General features: G+C 41.3%; 1 protein-coding gene across 1 annotated transcript; it reads right to left on the bottom strand.

Moving 5' to 3' along the window:
• Positions 1-5,327: 5,327 nt before the first annotated feature.
• On the bottom strand, positions 5,328-20,069 carry LOC146711831 (neurexophilin-1). The gene is made up of 2 exons (XM_085454858.1): positions 19,551-20,069; positions 5,328-6,951 (listed from the first exon to the last, which is right to left on the bottom strand). Exons 1-2 carry the CDS (start codon positions 19,605-19,607, stop codon positions 6,178-6,180), a joined length of 831 nt encoding a protein of 276 aa, XP_085310984.1. The 5' UTR covers positions 19,608-20,069; the 3' UTR covers positions 5,328-6,177.
• Between the last annotated feature and the right edge of the window lie 1,923 nt (positions 20,070-21,992).

Here is a 21,992-nt window from a genome sequence, read left to right as displayed (position 1 = left end):
ACACAATGCAATCAAGTGTAAAAACCTGAGCTTTGATTATTGCATTTCCAGCTTAAAGCCTTATTTTCTTTGCATAATAATGATTTATAGATAAAACATATTTTTCAAGGGAAAATAAGGAGTGCTGACTCGATGGAGGTGTGTGTGAAATTTTGCCCTTCTAATTAGTTTATTCAGTTATTCTTTCCTCCTCCCACCATGTTGTAGCCTTAGGCCATCTGTGCTTTTTTCGCAACAAGCTTTCACATTCTCAACTATCCCCCTGCTGTTTCCTCAACCCCTTCACTACACTATAATTTTCCAGCCTCTTCTCTGGCCTCTGTTGAGCGTGTTTGCCCTGCATTGTATGTCCAGTCCTGTGTAGATTTACACTGAATTGCAGATGGGGAGCTGTAGTTCTCCCTCATGAAAGGAGCTTGGGGTGTTGAGTGGCTGATCTTGTATTTGTCCTTGTCTGATGTACCCTGTCTCCCATGATGCTCAGACTTGGTCTACCCGCTTGTCCACTCTACCTGGGGTTACATGATTGGCATAGCAGTGCACAGAGACTATTAGGATGCTGGGGCATGAAACTGCTTTATGTGAATGCGTGTGTGTGTGTGTGTTCCTTAGCATAAAAGGAGTGCGTGTGTACATTTGCATTTTACATTTCTGCCCGTAGTAAAAGCATGACCATGACCACCCCAGCATGCAGTCCAGAATATCAAAGAACATCAAGTGCATTTAAATTCAGCAAGTGCAGCGAGGTAATACATGATGATAAATTGCATCTGGATGGAGTTGGTATCCAGGTAACAAAAGCTCCAATCAGTTTCTATAAGATCTGCAGTTGTGGTCTCCAACATGATGTAAGACAAGATTACAGGCACTCAAATGGTGGGCGAGAGTGTTCATACAGAATTTAAGACATGGTCTTTTTTAAAATGAAACATATTTACAACCCTTGCATGTTTTTTTCATCAGATTAGTTTTTTCTTGGGGTGAAAAAACCATCAAGTCCATTTGATATTAAAAGAGATCCTGGGGGAAATAAAGACATTAAAATTATTTTAAAAAATATTAAAATTCAACCAATGCGATATTCTGAGAAAATTAGTCTCATTCTACCATTTACAGACTGATGTGAGTGTTGCCAAGGAGAGAACACATTAGTAACAGACGACTGATAAAATCAGAACCATCAGTAGTACTCTGGTTTTGTGTATCAGCATGCGTGTGTACTAATCTAATCCCTGTTGATAATTTCAAAGTGTGAAGAAATGAGCGCGTCCTGCCTGAGCTTCGGCTCTGTCAACACTGTTAGTAAGGGATGATGTCGTAAGGTGCAAAATCCACTAGCAGAGTGGATATTATTACACTTATACTACACTTTGTGATGTAACCGGTCATGAAGTAAAATGACTCATAATTGTTACTCCACAGGATAAAATTGCAGACCTGATAGTCTTGTTATTCAAAACAAAGTGTGCCGTTCCCCGTTGTCTTCATTCCTGGTCTCTTGTTTCATATTTTGTCTGGGTTTTTTCTTTCCCCCCAGACACACGTTTTCATAACTCAAGGTTATTTTCTGGATGTCTATTTATCATTTTAAGCTTTGCACGCCTTCTCCCACCTCCCTGTGCCGCGACTAGTTATTTTCTCAATTGACTATCGTCCAGTTTCTCATTACTCATGCTCAAATGCCCTTTCCTCTTTGAGAAGCAATACTCTTGATGTTTTTTTCTCTTTAGACAACTAAAATATCTGTACTTGTTCTAAAATTTTGATATGTATTATCAGTGACTGTTGCCTGAATTTTCCATCCCGTATATGTCCGTGCACATCCTGCCGCATATGTGTCCATGTGCTTGTTTGGCCCGGTATTCTGCTCAAAGTTTTAAAATTAACCTCAATTGCTGCTTTCTTCTAAAATAAGGTTGCTATTCTTTTCTATCCACATTGACTTATTTGCTTCCCTTTCATTCTTTCTGGCAAGGTTATCCTGAGGCACACAGCTCTTTCATGGGAACATAGAGGTGAGGAGGGAATGGGGTGGAGGGCCTGGCTTTGCCGCTAGCCATGCCTTAATCGATTGTGTTTAAAGGGATGTTGTGAGCCGAATATTTGAGCCTGTCTCCTCATTAACAGTTCTCTGGGATTTAATTAAGAAGTAGAATGAATGTAACGTCAGTTGTATTTTAAAATGAAAGAGCAGTGCGAAGACGCACAACAAAGAAATTGAGAGCGAAAGAGACGAGAAGGGGGAAAACGAAAGAGGAGGCTAATTAGGGGATGAAGTTCATGCATCACTCCAGTTGAAATATTTCCTTGGTCTCTCTCAACCCCATTTTCCTCCTTACTCTCTTTTCCTCTTCCTCTTTCTCTCTCTGCATATAAATCTGCAAGAGCCCTTGGCAAAATTCTTTGTCACATCTTTTCTTTGCCTTTGGCACACAGTATGGGTATGCAAATACAAGAAAATAGAGACTTCAGCATTGTTGACACACTCTTCCTACACACAGAGTACAACCAGATATTAATGCCGGAGCCTGTTTCTCTACAACTGAATTGGCTCAAGTACTTCTGTGTACTTTATTGATTTTTAAAATGTTGAAAACCACATTAAATTCCATCATTTCATCCATACAGTATATCATCCACATGACAAAACCATGAGCAACAAAAAGGTAAAACAGACAACCTTCACTTCATGACCCACATTTAAATACAACTTTATTCAGATCTGAGGACTCTTATTCTTTATATATATATATATGTATATATATATATATTTATTTAGTTATTTATCCATTTATTTATATGTATATTTATTTTTTTGACAGTCTGAATTTGTTACTAATGTTTGTCGTGTGGATCAGTGTTGTCTTGCAGTCTCTAAGGCCAAAAAATCCACATCTGTTGGCACCAGGTGGGTCAACAATAAGGCTGCTGCCACCAACAACACCGTCCCATAGCGACATGACTTTCTCTTCAGCTTTGCCAAGCAGCCTTTCTTTATCTCGCCCCGGAGAGGCGGAGAGGGTGGAGTCTCTGTGAGGGTATTGCTGTAGATGTCAGAGGATCGGTAAGGAGCAGAGTGAGGAGCTTCTTCTTAGTGGGTAGCCCAACATGTGTCCTTGATATTTTCTATAATGGTACAGTGTTGAGGGCTCATGTTGACCAGTTTGATTCCTTCATATATGAGTATCCAACTTCTCTCCAGATGCCCTGCGGGACACGAGGAGAGGAATATCAAGATTACTGGGCCGTATCTGTGATGGGCACTACAATGGCGTGCTCTCGAAGAGATTTCACGTCCTCACATTCCAGGGGTTTATGTAAGAACTCTGCTTTGAACAGCAGAGAAGAAAATACTTAAACCAGCACATCTTAAGACTGTGTGTGCGCACGCATTTGTTTGATGGGATATAACTATAGAGAGAAACAGATAGAGGGGAGACAGGAGTTCTCGCTGCCGATGTTCGCTTGGCTCGACACTAAGCTCGCAGAGATTAGCCAGCTCAGCTCAGCACAGTGTGCTGGAGGGCAGGCAGGGCAGTAGTGAGGAACTACCCGCAGCAGGGTTCAACTTCAGGATAAGGGAGGGTACAGAGGCTGAAGCCAGTCAGCCAGGTCACACGTGGGGAGTAGACAACAGCATGAAGACGGCGGGGCACATGGCTGAGTAACATGCGGGTGTCTGGAGAGGAGAGGGGCAGAGAGAGCTGGTGGGTGAGGAAATGGATGAACAGAGCAGAAGGCAGTGGTTCTTTCATGCTGCTGGATGTACTTTAAACTGGTGAAACTTCCTCCAGTCAAGGAAAAGGACTTTAAGACAACAAGTATACTTTCAGACAAGTATCAGGTCTATAGTTTGAGTTGTTGTCAAACCTGTTTTGAATGTTCCACTGGGATTCTGTGAATGCTTTCCAAAAAAAAGAAGAAGAAGATGCTCAGACTGTAACTGTGATGTGGCTGAATCAAAATCTGCCTCTGCTTGCTTTCACATAGTTGGAACTCTGATTGATTGAGCCTCTTTAGGGAAATCCCTTCAGTGATTGTTGATTGTGAAACGTATGGAATAAGAGGCACAGCAGACAGATAAGTGTGCTGTCAACAAGCAGGGCATCCAAGCATTTATGAAATATGTGCTTAGATAAAACAATAACATGCAGAAGGAGACAGAGGTTTGACTCAGACAGATGAACACCATTTATAATGGCTGCGGGTGGTGTAGCTATCTGTCACCTGCAGACATGCTTGTGCACAGCTGACATTTGCTCCGGGCCACAGGTTGTGTGTTGCATATAGAGAAGAATCACCCCACTCTAAACTAAAAATCCAGCTCTGACGTGCAGATGTACAGCTCGTTGTTACTATCTTTAGCTGACGAATTTTTTTTTTTAACCTCCTACTCTTGCTCTCCAAGCTCATAAAGCGCAGCCAGAGCGATGCATTTATGTCTGGCCTTATGCTACCCCCCACAGGAGGACGGCTTCATGGTGACTTTACTGCTGCTTGGGTCCACTTGCGAGATTGCTGTGCAGTTGCAGTCACACGTGTGTGTGCACAGATCTGGCTACATCACTGATGTCACAGTACATTAGCATCAAACTGGTTATCTTATATCACTGTTTAATGACTCTTCACACCTGTCTTGTGACTGTTCATCGTTAATGAACCAAGAAGGCATTGTGTCCTCATAAACAGGACAGTGGTAACCTCTCAGCACACAACATGTCACCCTATTTAATTCATAGCTCCATTGTGGCTGCTCTCCACTGATATTGTTTGTGAGAGTAACATGAGATGGGCCAGCCAGTGGCCATTTATCTTAATGAGAGCAGTTAATTCTGGGCTGAGCTTTGGCTGCTGCCGCCATACAAAAACACAGCAATCCCTTTGAACGTCCTCTTATCCTCCTACCCGCTGACTTGATTTTCAGGAATACATTTTGCCCTCTCATTGAAACCATAATTAGTTCTAAAGGAGATTAAATTACATGTAATTATTATGATAATATTTTCATTTATTCAAGATAACGGGCTGACTTTAGTGAACACAGTATTTGTCGTGAGAGAGCAATCTCCCTCACACAGTCAAAGTTATCAAGGCGTGAAATCAGGAATCCTGACGGCAACAAAATGTAATCTTTTTCATACAGAGGGGACAATAGAAGGCGCTGCATACTCTACGTCTCCTTCTCCACTTTAATTAAAAGAGCACACCGAATCTCCCCGTCTTTCACTCCCCTACCTTCTCTCTTAAGAGTGAAGGGCCAATTTTATCACTATGCAGAATCTAGTTATTTTCCTCACACTGAACTTGTCTTAAGCCCCAGTCCTGAATCTTTAATGAGCAATTTCTTTTTTTTTTTTTCTTTTTTTTTTGTAAATTTTATTATTTTTCCTCTCTCCACCTCCTATTTCTCTTTTATTGAACTGGGGTAATGTAACTGAAGGATATATTATGATTAGATTTTGCAGGTAAAGACTACACATCAGTGATACGGTAGGGTGGCTGCATCAGAGAATGCAGATGGGACTTTAAACATTGTTCTGGGGGTGGACGTTCCCTCACATTAAATATATGCCCTTTAAAAAGACTGAGAGTGTAACCTGAATGGTCCTATGGTTGGTTACACTTTACATTCATCTTCTCTTTATGAGAAAAAAATGATTTATGTTCCCTGTGGTATGTTTCAGTCAGTGTGGAACTTAACCATATTTATAAAGTTGGATTTTGCTTCAGCTCTCCAGTGGATCATATCAAAGATACAATACTGCGTTGTGACTTTGAAAAAGAAGAATTTTGTAAAGGGTGTTTAAAAGGACATTAAGACAACATTAACAAATGACTTAATGGAAGAGAGAAATAGCTGGCGAGAAGTTGGCATATAGAAACTGGTCTGAGGTAAGAATGTGCAAGTTGGCGGTATTTGATTTTTCCCTACCAGTCCAGTTAATGAATACTGCAGTTAAGCATTCCGAATGCCTCATTATCTGCATACTGTACTTTATGTTTTGCATATATGTTTATACATCTTACAACAGTCAGGCTACAGAGAGGTTTTTTTTAAAGTGTCTCGCTGCCGCTATGACATTCACAGCCTTGGTTTCCTCCTCACGAGTTGCAGTCACTCCCACTCATCCCCCTTCTCCTCTCTCCTCCTGCCTCTCCTCCCCGCCTACAGGTCCTCTAGCCCGAAGGCAGGTAGGGCATCTCGTTATGGTAGTTGTAGTCCGGGCAGACCTTCTGCACCAGGCGGTAGTCCGTACTGTAGAAGGAAATATAGATACAGATGACCTTGAAAGGCTTGGAGCAAATCCAGGACACGTGGCTCTGGATCTGCTCCTGGAAACAGGTCTTGGATGGGTCATAGTTGCACAACGAGGTGCGTTTTTGGCGATCCACCTTCTCATAGTCTACGCGGCAGTTGAAGATCTTGGAGTCCTTGGGGTAGACCACACTCTGGCGCTCCAGGTCAAACTCTACTGCCTTGACAGGTGGTACCAGGCTGACTGAGATGTTGCCCTGGCCTGTGGAGTTGTGTCGAAAGTAGACGCTGAATGTGCCGTTACCGTGATCCACAATCTTGCCGGTGATTAGCAGGTTAAGCCTTACTGTCTTGATATTGGAATAGAAGTCTCCCCAGCCAAACATCTTCTTGAACTTGCCGGTTTTAACAATTGGTCGGCGTTTGACCCTGGGGTTCGAGGCGTCGGGTTTGAGCAGATCACTGCCCAACATCTCCCAGAACTCCTGTTTTGAAAACTCCTGCTTTGAGAAAGGGACTGGAGAGTGGTAGGGCAGCTCCAGAGAGGTGGCGTTAGCAGCTCTGCTTTTACTGTGTAGCATCCAGCGGCTCAGGGGTGAGAGCGAAGCCTGCCCGCCCAGGAGGCCCACTGTCTGGGAGGAGTCATCTGAGGAGCTCTTGGAGTTTGAGGAGTCATCTTCTTGACTCAGTGCCACCTGGAGAGTATTGTGGAGGAGGGGATCAGAGAAGGTAAACAGAGAAAAAAAAAGGTAGAAGCAATTATTAGCAAGGTAGAAAAAAATGTAGACAGAAACCAAATTAACAGTTTGATCAATACTTAATTTACTGTTCATACCTCGAGAGATTTTAACTGACATTCTATCAATGTTTTATTTATATATATTTATATAACTTTACACGTAGTGCTATTATTAAAATCTTTTGTTTACCTTCGCTGAGAAAGAAATACTCCCTTATGTCACGTTCTCACAGAGGCAGTGTAATTCCCTAAGTTCACTAGGCTCCATCAGCTACTTGGGAGGCCAGAGGGATCAAAGAACAGATTCAAACACAAAATCCACATCATAAATGAATTCACGTGGCATTTGTGACTCCTGTGTTCTTGTACAGTTTAATCAATATATGTGAAAGTGGATATTTTTCTGCAAAGGATTTGAAACAATGAAGAGCTGCAATCAGGAAATGTGTCCTGAAGTTGTTTCTTACAACAATCAGTGGAGTTTTTGCACAAGTATTTGCCTTCATACTAACTGTTATAAAGTATTTTTTCCAAGTTGAGAATTAATTAATTCATTTTCGCCAGAACTGAATTGCAAGATAATCCACCTGGAAAGATTTTTTTCTGCCTTGTATTAAAATCCTAAAGGAAAAATGTCAGTGGAAAGTGGAGACTAAGCTATGTTTCTTTTTTTAAAGTGAGCTTTTTGCTTTTTAAGCACTCTGGTATGAGTGCATGGGGAAGCTGTTATGGCCTCGAAACATTTGGTTGGAGGATCAAAGTGTTTGAGGGTGGGGAGGTGGGCAAACGGGAGGGCCTGAGAATAAAGTGTAATGTCCAATTAAGACTTCCAGTGTTTTAATTAAAGAAAAAATCTGTATCGGCAGACACACAAAGCTGTCAGATGTTAACATCAACTGAAGGGAGGGGAAGAGGAAGGAGGGCGATAACATAGTGCTGCTGTGCTCAGCAGTAGCTTTGTGATGAGTGTGTGAATGTGCTTGCAAAGTAATGGGTAATTATTCAATGGTAATGATCTATTAACAGGTAGCTTCTGTCTAATGTGCCATGGAGGTATCCAGAATTGTTGTGTCCTTTGGATCTGACAGTAAGGAACACACACTCACATCGTCTGTGAATTTTGAGTTGTGGTAAATGCAAACAATAAGTGATGCAAATACGAGCGCTGGGGTAAGTTTGTGTATGTGTGTGCATGCGTGTGTGTGAGTGCGTTCTACCCAGAGAGATTTTACAATGATGCATAATGCATGGATCTCTGTCTGTGCTCTGATCCATCTACTGTCTTGACTGCCAGGGCTTCCTTATACAGGCTTAGTCAGGATTATTAAGTCTGACTCATTTTTATTCCATTTTATGCAGGTTTTTCAAGCTCACTCAGATTTGTTCACTTGCTCTGCAGTTAGTCAGTGATATTGATTCTTCTGTCTCTCTAAAAACATGTATTTCCTTTCATAACAACGTGTATCGCATTTCAACTGTCTTGAAAGGATTCCCACTGATGTGGTTGTGGTCTGGTGTGTGGACTCAGATGAGAGGACACCATTTTTCCCTTAATCTGGTTTTATTCCCATGGGGCTGTTACAGGCCAGATTCCCTCTGCTCTAGTTACCTGTCTGCTGCTACGCTACACTGCCGCTTAGATCCTTCAGTCTCCCCACGGGGGCCGATAACAGTCCTGACAAAGACTCCTTCCTCTTGAAACAGATAGCTTCTTTGAGAATCCCAAACTCATTAATAATGAACCAAAATTCAAAAGCGCTTAGACTTATTGATTTAAATCTTTTCAAACATATCTATGTTTTTTTTCTTTTTCTCTCATTTTTTCTTTTTAGACCAGAAAGTTGAGGCTAGACAGGATGACTTTGATGACATACCATTACCCATGGCTCCTATTGAAGGACTAGTTTGTGTTTGATTTCTCTTCTTCAGTGAGCCCATGGCTGCTGGGCACAGAGGGTAGCAATCTGCCTGCCTCCCCAGATAGCACTCAAGAGCCCCTGCGGTGTCCTACAGTTTCTATGAAACTGTCCATTTGTTTTAAGATCCTCATCACTTTGCCAGCAATTCTCAGATGGTGCCAGTGCTCGTATCTGAGCAGAAACATATTGCAACATGCTTTGTTGTAGCTTACACATTAAGCAAAGTATCCCTCCTCCTTCCCTCTTTTGCACAGTCTTCATTAGGGAGTCAGAGAGGCTGGGCTGCAGGAGTAGAGATGAAGTAAACGCTGTGCTATTGTTAAACAGAAGATTTAAATGTCTGGCACTGCTGGAAGTGTCAGATCCAGTGTACAGCATCATTGTCAAAGGCAAATGGAAGAATAAGCTTAATTTGGCCCTGAAGAAAACCTGAGTTAGAGCGACAATGATTACTAGAGTAACAGAACACACTCTGAGCACCAGTCCAAACACAATGCCTTTAACTGGAGTTGTGTTTTTGGCGGTAAATGGATACTACTGTTTGTGGTTTCACTGTTGAATGATGTATTTAAAGGTAAATGAAGTCACACATTATATGGTAGCACATGACATTGCAGTGCTACAATTCTTATCCCCTTTGCATTTAACTATGAAAGTACAGGAAGCTTGTGATTTAAGATATTGTAGAATAACTGAAATTAGTTTCGTTTTCCTTCAATTTAGGGGAATGTTTTTATATTTGGGAAACAAAAACATTGTTTTGTTAACAATCCAGCACTAAATGCCATCTGCTTTGGGTATTTAAATAAGCCACTTGCTTTCAGATTTATAATCTAATCTAACAGATGATGATGTACTGTGAGAACCTTGCCTTTTTTAATGATCAGTTTCATAAAATTTTAAGAAGTGTTTTAAAGAGTTAGAAAATGTGCACTTGTTCCAGGGCTGTAGCCACTATACCAAAGTCTTATTGTTCACTAGGTCATCCTAAAATATACAACATAAACCAGCCATATATTGTAACATAGTGAAATGTTGCTTTGAAAAATCAGAAGTTTCTCTCAGAGTAAGTTTGTTTTGTTTCATGAAGCTTGGCAAGATGTATCCCAGCTTTAATACTGTATGCAAAGTGTGGGCGCTGGGCAGTCGGGTCTTAGTGAGGGGGTGGAGGTTCGGGGTGATTTTGTCATTTGTCATGTGCACTAAGTGAGTCAGTGAAACGGCTGGAGAGGATGGGAGGTGGCTGCGGGCTCTGTCGCTGTGGTAATTGTGAGTCATTCAGCCTCAGTGAGCACAGGCCCCAAGCCTCTCTAGCAGCAGGACGTATGGTAGGGGAGCGATCCTCAGAAGCCTGGCTGCTCCACAGGCAATAATCAGCCTGTTACTGTGACAGGTACACCATTTTAACCCCTTTCCCCTGGTGACAGAAACACTCTGTTGCCATAATATAGCGCAGAGATCATGGGGTGACTTAAGTAAAATCTCCACCATAACTCACAGAAGTAAGGGACTGGTGATAGACCACTGTTTCTAAGAAGTAGTCTACACAGTAGTCTGACGTAACTTGTGACTGTTGGAGATATCCTGCAAAATATACTTCACAGATGAAGAGATACGTGGATTTCACATCTCTATTGCGAACAGATTAGGTAATCAACTTCAGATTTTTTTCCTTCTCAATGAGGATTTGGCATTTTCTTCTGTTTTGTAGCTTTGCTGATATTTTTTTCAAAACAAATAATCAAATAATTAAATCAACTACTGTTGTAAAAAGGAGTTGTAGCAACAAAACTACATTAACTACGCCCGTCTTATTGTCTTTCAGCAGACTGTCTTGGTTTTCGAGACCGTTCTCATTCCCATGTAACATACCGACGATTTGTCACGTCCCGAGACATCCCATGGGAACGTGAAAGGTAATCTTCCATGTCGACATGATACGCACCGTATTGCGAATGGAATCCAATAGAATGACACTCCCGGCGGTAACACAAGTTCCAGCCGTGTATTCCAGGCCTAACCTTAATCCTAATCATAATCTTATCCCTAATCATATTAGATAGTGTTTTCCAAAGCGATTAATGATGAGAAACTAAAATGAATGTACATGTGTAGCTTCATTCCTCATGTTTCCGACTGCGTAACATACCGACAATTTGTCATATGGCGTCGTATGTTACGTTTTGAGATGAGAATTTGTTGCGTTTTCAGTGCGTTTTTCTCTCACTGATCTTCAGGCTTTGTTTTCGGTCACAGCATGTACTTGTTCCCATTAAAACCACTTCAAATCCCATTGACTGTACACTTGCTGCTGAGCATCAGATCTCATGAACACAGTGGCGCATTCTGCAGCTCAAGAATTAGATGTTTTATAATGGAGGGACCAAAATGTAATAAAAATGCAATCAGTGGGAAACAAACAGTCAAAATGAACGATAATATTGCAATGGATTGCCTTATTAGCTAAAATGGCATTGCCATGGTAGTGTTTATCATAGGGTTTATGTGAAGCTTTTGTTGGGACACCTGAGCTGAATGTAGTGTGTCAGTTTTTTGACATACAGCTTACATATGTATCTTTGCGTGTTATATGAATGCATGAGCTGGAAAAGAGTAAACTTATTGATTGAATCCTTCAGTGGGGGCCACCCGATGGGGCTTAAGCATGTGCTTGTCCTGCAGAGCTGACAAGTTCAATAAGCACTCCACTTTCCTCTGGCTGTTGAGTTGAAATATTCATCTCTAATATGACATCAATTTTTAATTAAAGACCGAGGCAGCTCAGATTTCTTAAGTGTTAGTCAATGCTTCATCCACACTACCACCTTACCCACGCCCCACCCGCGCCTCCTTTCCCCATCTCCAGATGTAATATGCTCACTGCAGGAGATTTCTCTGTTACATGATTAAAGTCTGAAAATGGCTGTGCCCTTATAACTAATTATTCTTCTAGCTAGTGTAGATCCAAGAAGAGGTGAGCGAGAGAAAGGTAATTTCACAAGAAACAAGCCATTTGACTCTTAATGAATAATTTACTCCAGCTTCTCTGGGGTCACTGGAACTAAGATCTGAGGTACGTGAACAAACTCAATACACTGAATAGTTTTTATTCGAAACTATTTTTTTCTAACATACTCTGTCTTTCTGCATCCTCCACCCTTCTTTTTTCCAGCCCATTTTGGACATGTTCACTTGTGCGGTCCCAGAGGACTTGGGCTCATTTTGTATGCTCAGACTGAAGCTAGACTCTGAATTGGCTATCAAATTTTTACATTATAAGATATCGACAAGTTGGCAGTGCGAGGGAGGATGGAAAGTGGCAGCAGGGGATGGTTTCTCCCCAGTTATTCCCCACAGAGTGGGGACCAAAGCAAGGGCTGGGAGACTCAGCTGATTAAAGCCACTGCTACAGTAGTCATACCTGTCTGGTAAAGGCTGGGAGGACTGCAGGATTGTCTCATGGAGGCATAAAACCCTCAGTTAAATGCCCTTTTTTATTAAGGGCTGTTGTCTGATACAGTGCGACAGAGTTTCTGTTAATTTTTGAACCCATATAAATGAAAATAATTTTGTCATTCCTGCACAACCACCATTAATATGCTCCCGAGGGAGGCTGTTAAATTGCTTCAGTGGAGAGGTGCTGAGTGGCCAAATCAGACAATGGTTTAGCTGTGCAACTCCCAGCTGAGAAAGTGTGTAACTGTGTGAATGGGCTCCTTTTACACTTATAGTAGCTCTAAAAAGGTACTGAATCTTGGGATTCTCTCATTAGCGGACAGCTGTGGTTGAACTGAGAATATGTTGGGTCACTGTCATTTAATTTATACGTGGGCTAGATGTGTTCACATTAGCATGGTAAATGCGCATGCCTAGCCGACTGCTTTGAGGTTCTGTCTGGCATTACGAGTGGCATACACATAAAGCTGCTAAAGTGAGTATGTAAACCTCATTTACATATGACAAACAGGTCAGGCACTTAGATGTCTGAAGTTCCAGCCGTCTCAGCAGTCTTCTAGCTGAATTTAGACTTTTCAGTGTTTAAACTGATTAAACCAAATGTAAGCAGGAAGGGGAAACGTGATCGCAAGTGCTTGCTTGTAAGACATTTGACACTCTGCAGTCCATCTCAGCTGGACTGGACACAATCTGGAAATGTCACCAGAGGAACAGAAACACGATTCAGTTTCTAAAGGAGAGATGCTATAGGTAAAGTAGCCCTGTAGATAGAGCTTTATTCTATCTATCTATGAGGATAATTTTCTTGTTTTGTTCATTTTTTTATCATTAAGAGCCTGCTTCATGGTATATTTTACTCCTACAACCATGGTGATAACTGAGAGCATTTTTACATTTATGAAGTGATGAAAGGAAATTGCTAAAGGCACCTCTATGAAACCCTTTGACTCTAATGTGCCAAGAAGAATTGGGAACCTGGCTTTGTTCAATGTTTAAATGTCTGTTTTGGAAAAGTATGTGCATTACTTCAATATGATTTGCATATTTGAACATTTAACCATCATTTTTTTAAAAACCATTCTTACATAATATCTTGCTCAAATGACAGTTGTTAACATTAATGTAGTGTCCTGCAACTATAAAATGGTAAATGTAAACTATAAATAATTTGACCATGATAAAACTCTCTAAAAATCAATTTTGGTTTCTTTTATTGAAAAAATGGATAGATTAATTAAGTTACCTTAGCTTAAGCAGTTAATAGACATTTAGGTGTCACTTTTGAGATGGCTTGTGTGATCTGTGTAACTCCTCAAATTGGTGTTTCATGTAGCAATGTAATAAAAAATCAGAAATCAATGTGCTTTGCATAAACATTCCCATTATCCATTTATTCCTGCATTCCCGTGGCTGTGCATTTCCTATAATTGGAAACCCCATGTATAGACTCTCAGCAGGCCTTGTCTGGAGATGTGCACCACTCTGACCCCGAAAATCACTGTACCGTCACTGGTCGGCACGCTGGTAAACTGCATACTAGATGGTCAGTCATGCAGAACAGACTGTTTACAGATTTTGAGAGAAATGAGAATATTAATGGGCTTCTGCACACTGGTTTCAGTCTGGTCTGGCAGCTCAAGCAACACCATGATGAGGTCAGCATGAAAGCTTTGGTTTTCTTCAGTGTTAAACTACACTGACAGCCTAGTGTTCCCCTTTCAAATAAACCCAAATCCCCTGGTCCCATATTGCCTTTTCCACTATTGCTGAGATGCCTACAGATTTTAAAACAATGAAAGCTTTACTTTATATTGATACTTCCTATAACGGTTTGTATTTTCAGAAAACATTCAAACAACTTTGACTATTGTTAGCTCAGGCAGAAGCTCTGTGAAATTAAAATGTCGGTTATGGATTTTCCCATCCTTAGTTATTCCTTTGTGCTAAAGTCATGCGCATCTTTATCTGGCTCCCCGGGGAGTTACACCCACTCATTATACCCGAGGAAACGAGTCATTTTTCTTTAAGCTGTGCACTGTAATCCACACTTCACTATCTGAACCAGTAGACAAACCTACAGATATTCTTTCAGGGTCTGCTCTGTCTTCCCTGCAGTCTCCTAGAAAGCAATGCCACAGTAAATTGTGCTGGTTTTGAGGAGACAACGTATTCTGTCTGAGGACAGCTTGGCGCTTCAATATGAAGGGCTGTCAGTGTGTCAGGGTGTGTGCTTTCTCTCTGTCTGTCTGGGTCTCTGCTATGGGGCTGCCTGGAGCCTGTGGGAGGGGCTCACTGGGTGGTCGGGGGTGGTGGAGGAGGTGCACCTCTGGGGTCCTACATGCTGTGCATGTTCATAACTCAAGCCGTTTTACCCTGCAGGCAATAGGCTACAAAGATTGTCCAGCACTGCTCATCCGCTGCTGCGTCATATGTTGTTTATATGTTCTGCGACTGCTCCTAGCTGTTTAATTTGTTCGAATGAAACAAAGAGGAAAATAGTGCCAGAGCCACACAGGTAAAGTGACGAGAAGAGAATAAGAATCAAAAAGCAAAGACATCAAATTTAAGCCATATTCAAGGATGCCTAAATTATCTGAGAAAACCAATTACTTTTCTAAATGCATTATTAATAAAAAGACACTAATCTTAGCAAAGATAAAGTACTCTGCATATTTTTTACAAACTGATCTGGAAAAAATACAAATAATGCTAGATCCAGAAGCTCATGTAAATAAACGCTGAAGCTGATTGATGCTGTAATAACAATAAACTCGAAATGTTGTTTTCATCAGTAACAAGGGGATATTGTTTAACTTATCTTCCTATCATTACCCCAGAATTAAGAATTATGTGGAAGTGGTTAAGCCTAAAAACACTATTATCTACAAGTCCATTAGATTTTTAGTTTCCTGAATAAAAAAGACTCCTATTGATACTGAAGTTTAGATATTTGAGTAAACTTTTCTGGTTATTTAATTACTGCTTGCTTGAAGGGTATGACCTGAATTGTCATTTTCCTCTACGTTGATGGATAAAACATGATGCGCATTTTCTCCTGCTGATGATAAAGATACAATGAGATGATCATTTTCCTCTTCACGTCACCCAGTTATGACATTCATAACTATACGGCACATACACTCAGCACAGTAGACTGCTCGGCTTGCATGGATACAGAGCCGACCTTCCCTTATGATAGAAATTTGACAATTATGAATGAGTTTTTGTGTTTCCAGCATCTGCGTGGGATGTGAGGCGCAGAGTGAAAGTTTATAAGCTCTGACGTGCCGATTGCAACACCGATGGCAAAGAGGACGAGAGCGGGAAGGCTGAAAAAAAACTGAGCTCGGTCTGGTGCGGCTGTGCACGTTTGTGACTACATGCAATGTATGCAGCATCGGACTGAGTTTTCTTCTATTTGTTTCGCAAGATGAGGTGGTATGTATCTGGGTGGACAAGGTCAGTGACCCTGCTAGGAGGACAGGTATCTAAGAAACATGAATCTAAGAGTTTGTGACAGGCCAGAATGGAGAGAGGAGTCTGATGTGGTTAGAATTAGCGTCAGGCAGCCTCTGCTCTTTAACTACACGCACAAATCTTCAGGTTTGCACAGAGTGCGTTTGTCGCACCATGCTGTCTTCTGCTGTTTCAGACACAGCAAATGCTGCCTGGATTTAATGTCTTTTGTTGTCTCAGTTTTTGTGCTGTTATGCTTCTGTGATGTAAAATCTTGTCTTTGTCACAGAAGTGATTTTGGCTCTCCAGCTTTAAATGTAACAGCACAATTTGTTATTAATTGATGCGCCGTCTTGAGTGAGTGTTTCCTTGCTGATGGCAAAGTCAAATGGAGGGTGTGAGTAAAAGTTAAGAAAGAGAAAACAGAACAGCACTACTTCCCAATTTCCCAGTGTGAATTCTTCAAAGTGTCACATTTTCTTTTCTTTTCTTTTTTTTTTTAAAATTACTTACACGCAGAGGGAACGGTGTGGCATGTAGACCTTGAAATATGTGTGAATGTCTCCACAGAAATTCAATTTGTAAAAAGTGACATTCGGTGCTCAGCTACAGAAGTGAAATTCAGTTATCAAGCATGATGGCCAGTGTCTTCATCTGTGCAGAAAGCAATCAGTGTGAGCATAAAGCGGTTCTGTCTCTCACGGCCACAGAAAGGCTACCTGGGGCTACCCTTTCCAGAAAAATCTGGTGAGAAAGAGCATCTGTGATTCACAAATAGTCAAGCCTACGTTCCCCCAGAGATTTTTAATACATGAAGGTTACAGCACAAAATTACTTAACAAAAAGCTCATTTTGAATATCTCCATTTACTGAACTGTAGAGACGAAATTCTCCTTGTCAGTAAAATTATAGTTAGGTTTGCATTTTCAAGTCTAAAATAACACAAATGTGCCATGTTGAATGCGAGTAATGCATTTAAAAGCACAAGGTTCTTCAAACAATTGCAGAGAAGAAATTCTGCAGCTCACCGGAGTATCAGAGTTCAATGCCCTTTTCGAGGACACTTCATGCCTTTATTGATAGTTCTTAAGATTGTTGAAAGAGAGAGCTGCACATTTCGTTGACCTCACTCCTCCCAGGTTTCACTGGCTGGTCTGAGATTTCATCCCATCAACCCTGGTTCATCCACACGGCTGCGTTTGTAATTACAAGTGGATTAACATGTGTAATTCTGTGAAAATCACACAGAATCTGTGATGACTGTCAATTAGGGGTATAAACCTCTGAGGCAGATGTTTAGCTGACTCCTTTTTTAGCACCAATATCTTGGTTCATTCCATCTCTTTTCTTTCATTCTTACATTCTTACCTGTCTATTTGCCCTTCCAAAACTAAACATTTTCACATTAGAGCTGACTCACTTTCATCCTAAGTATTCAATAGACTATCTTGAGAAAATTCACTCTAGCGATTTAGTTTAGTGAAACAAATGCAGTCAGATTGCTGAGCTTCACTGATGAAAAATAACTCCAACTGCTGCCAAAAATAAACATAATTTCTCAAGCAGTCAATTATACAACTGAGATGGCTTTTATTATTCATAACCCTTCATTCAAATTCAGGGAATAATTAACATTTGAAACACATCATTCATCACATAAACAACAACCAGAGTGGCACCTTGTGTTAATAGTCGTCTGTATTAGTAGCCATTTGCAAAAGATCCCTTGAGACTGAACCCTCTCTGAAAATTGCAGCGCTATTACAACAGAAATCATCCAAATCAAATTTTTAATGCATAGCAGGCTCATTTAATTATTAATCACTGCTCCATTACTTAATAAAAAGTTACTTAATTTATTAATTGCTCCATAATTTATCAATGTCACAGGGCTAATGAATTACCCAAGATTCCCTGCTGAGGGAGGCCGTGTACGTTTTTCATAGATACATGGTCTGGCGAGAGGGAGAAAAAAATGCTCTAATTAATGTCATTATCATTTAGCCACAGACCTTCTGGGTTACAATAGGCTGCGGCCCTGCAGCTCACAAAACGCTTCCAGAACCAAAACAACAAGTGAGTGTTAAGCCTATTATCCCCACTCTTGTATCTAGTTATACAACAGCTGAAAAGGCACTCGTCCCCCATATTTTAAGACAGCGTGTGGTCTCATATTTCACAGAGAACAGAAGAATCCGTTGAAAGAGCTCCGTCTCAGCCAAGAATATCACTGAGTCTGTTAAGTCACTTAAAACCAATGTCTGTTAGACCTCAGATCCTCAAAAGAGCTATCACTTTATTCTGAGTATCTGAATAATACCTTAATATGAAAACCACAAGGTCATCCTTGAAGGAATGCCGTCACAGACGGGTTGAACAGCCACTCAACCTCACTTCAGTATTTCAGTCACTCATGTTTTTATGTTTTTTTTTTGGATCTGGCTCATTCCCTGGGCCCTGAGATGACTGAGCTCCCCTTAGCCTAGGGGTTTCCGAACAGAAGGATGTTTTCAAGTTTTCTCATGCGATTTAAGAGCTGACTTCTCATTAAAGGCTGCTTTTTAATAAATCTAGAAGCGCACATGAAAGAGGAGTGGGTGATCCAAATTAAATTGTAAGGTTATGCAATGCTGGAAGTATTATTTAAGCTACAGAAACTTCAGTGTTTACATATCCATTGGCAGGAGTGTTGTGTATGAATCAATTTAGCATTAATTTGCTGAATTAGATCTCATAAATTTCTCCTCACCTACTGTATAAATTCAGTCTTTAATCACATCGTTCAATAAGGTAAGAGCTCTCACAGCAAAGACTACAAAAACAAACCAGCGCTTTTATCTTTCTGTGGATCTTTCACATGAAAAAGTATTCAAGCTTTTTGTCTTGCTGATTCTGCTGTACCATTTCACACACAAGAACCCTGGGGCATGGCCCTGTAGTGTAAAGGTGCTACAGCTTATATCAAATCAAAGCCATAATTTAAAGAGTGCTGAAATGTGGCTTATATCTTGTGTATAATGCATTTTTTTAACGCCTGGTTTTCACGGAAGGTTAAATAAACTTTTCCTCAGTTGATTCACAGTTTTGCGTTTGATATTTTGGAGTTCAATTGATAGAGTAAATCATAAATTTGTAACACTGTAACTTTTTAATGGCCATGTAGTGTTTGTTGACAGTGTTACAGAGCTGAGGACTGAAGCGGCTCCAAAGACGCACAGAGTAAAACAGATATGTGACAAACACCGATGGCACGGTGCGCTCCGCACGCTGCCAGCACGAGTGTCCCCCGAGAATAGTGACACTGCGCCCGGCGTACCCGAGACGAGCGGGGTCAGAGTGAATGTTATTGTCTTAACAATTACTAGTGATACAAAAAACAAAAACAAACCAGACATCAGCAGAATTTGGTTTGCGGTCAACACAGTGCTGTCGTGCAGCAGTCGAGGATTATCTCTGCATCTTTGTAAGAAGCACAAATGACCTGCACGTCTCGTAATTTATCATTTCCATCAAATTAATCTAAGCTGTCAGTTGCTATCCACGCACGTCTGCGCAAACATTTCCCCTTTAATTAGCGTATATCACGGAGTTTGGAAGTTTGTAGCCTACTCTACGGTATATTCTGACGCAGAAGGTATTTTGAGGTAATTCGGAGAAAGACGCATAAAGACCCCGGCGTGACTTTTTTCTTTTATCTTTTTGCACACTCCCACTCTTTTCTTACCAAACAAGCGGTTCCGTTGAGGAGGAGCAGGATGAAGCCTCGGTTGGGACGCATCATTCCGGCGCGTAAAACCCACAGTCCCCTGCCCCGGCAGGAAAAAAAAGAAAAAGAAAAAAAAAGAATATAAATTGTTAATGGTAAGAAGAACAAACTCCCGAAGACGGGCTTTTCCTCCTTCAGGAAGATGCTCTTCCTACTGCACCCGGTCCCATTCGGCTGGCGCACGGTCCCATGCCCATGCCTGACTAAAGTGCTGTTTCCACAGACCTAAAAAACGTAGGAAACCACTTGGAGTGATACTCTACTGTCTTTTCTTTTTTTCTCACCAATCCAGTGTTTGAGTCAGATTACATATGGTGTGAGAAATCCATGAACATGCGGAAGGCTGTTATCATCCATGCAAAAATGAAGCGATTCCGGCTCAGAGTTAAACGGGTACACAGGGTGGTGGGTAGATCATATCTGGTCACTGGTGCCAGTGGAGATCCTGGAGGGATGGAGCTGCAGCCTCCTGCAGAAACTGAGCGATGCTGAGACTGGCAAGAGCAAACAGACGTTTTAACAGTTCTCTCTCTCTCTCTCTCTCTCTCTCTCTCTCTCTCTCTCTCTCTCTCACACACACACTCTGCCTTTACCTCACTCCCTTCCCCTACCCATGTGTTTGTGCCTGTCCCCCTCTTTCTCCAGTCTCCAATCTCTGTTTCCCTCTCTTACCCCCTCCCTTATCTCACTTTCTTCCCACCTCTCTAGCATCTCCCTCTTTCAGTTACCTTCTCTTTACTCAGTTGATCCAACATATAATTAAATAAGTTACAATAAACCTAAATATCCAGTAGTTACACAACAATAAGCATCTGTCCCACTTGTGTGAGGGCTTGAGTGTTTTCCATTCCCTTGTGAGTATTTCTGACATGAGTTTTTTAGCCTACAGCATTACTAATCCACCACAACTCTGTGGGTACTTCTCACCAGCAACCCTGTCATTAAATATAATCATCACTGTGGGTGGGTGAAAATCATTGATTGGGAAAGACTGGATCTTTTTTCACACTGCACTTGTCACAACAAAAACAACTCTTGTCATATGGTAACTGAGGAGGTTAATGCTGAGCTGTGGATCTCCTAGAATGCATTTGATCCTCACACACGTTGTCACATCATACACGGTATCGTCAGATTGTTTGTCCTCCCCAAAGGACACCGAACTGGAGCCCTGCTGAAGGGTATTGACGTACACGATGAACCAGTGACCGTCACCTCAGTCCGGTGTGATTAATAAAGAGTTTTCCCCAATAACACTCAGTTCATTAGAAGCAGGTTAATGGACTGAAATGCGTGATATCACTACACAGGTCCCCTGGCTCCCAGCGGCTCGATTTCTGCTTAATTGCACTTATAGATGAGCTTTACGTGAGCTGTCCTCCCTGTATCTTTACACACACTGCAGCACCAGAGGAAGACCTGCTCTATATCTTTTTGTCACTAGGTCAGAACTTTTTATATCTGTGTTGTTTTATCTCAGATTTAGCCATTTAAACCCTTTGTTAATGTTATTTTACTACCTGCTAATAATGCATATGGTGTCGTGGGTTTATTGATCTCATTTCATGGGGTTAATTGGCTCAACTGGATGCATTCTGTGGGACCTGACCCCTAAAGGAGCTAGGTAACACCTGGGGGGTCACTGGAGGAGAGGAAGCCCTGTCAATCTAGTGTGACTGAAACTTCAAAGAGTTAGGGCAAAAATAAATTCTTTAAGACAGCCGCTCTAGTCCAGCCATCTGCCTGTGTGCACATATACAGATTTGCTGCTCATTATGATGCAGGAAATGCTGATGGAAGGTGGGAATGAGCTCATCAACTGAGGAGGTTTCTTGATCTGTCTCCCTTTTTTATTGGATTATTTCAAACACTAAACGTGCCTCTGTATAATTCAAGCAAGCCTCTTCAGTTACCCTAGGTACGAGCGGGGTCTTTGGGAGAGGAAACATAACCTATAAAGGGAGATCTGCTCCCCAGCCCACAATCTGAAGAAACAGCAACCATAATAAAACTCCTTTTTAAAACGCAGCACGTTCATTTATACGCACACTTTCACTCCTGCACATAATTATGGAGCCATAACTCAGCCTGTATACTCTCTGGGGAGAGCTGCTGCTATTTTTTACTCATATGAAAAAAAAGAAGAAGCATTGTGGATGCTAAGATACCCATCATTTGACATCCAGGATTGACTTATCTTAATGTTGTTTCACACATGACTCACATCAGCATGACAAATAGGAATTTGTGTTTGTGTATTTTCCTTTTTATTCCTCTCTCCTGGCAAACTCCAACAATTGTGCTCAATCATTGCATTGCTTGACACGTAATCCTATTTCACAGTATAATTCAGCTTGAATGTGGAGCTGCAGGCGACAGACAGTCCAGACCGAGGCTGAA

The sequence above is a fragment of the Copadichromis virginalis genome, linkage group LG4, assembly GCF_057382275.1.
Source record: "Copadichromis virginalis isolate Kocher_CV1m ecotype Utaka linkage group LG4, C_Virginalis_male_GT1.1, whole genome shotgun sequence".
Taxonomy (NCBI): domain Eukaryota; kingdom Metazoa; phylum Chordata; class Actinopteri; order Cichliformes; family Cichlidae; genus Copadichromis; species Copadichromis virginalis.
Note: the sequence above shows the minus strand (reverse complement) of the source record. Positions and strands in the feature narration are given on the sequence as shown.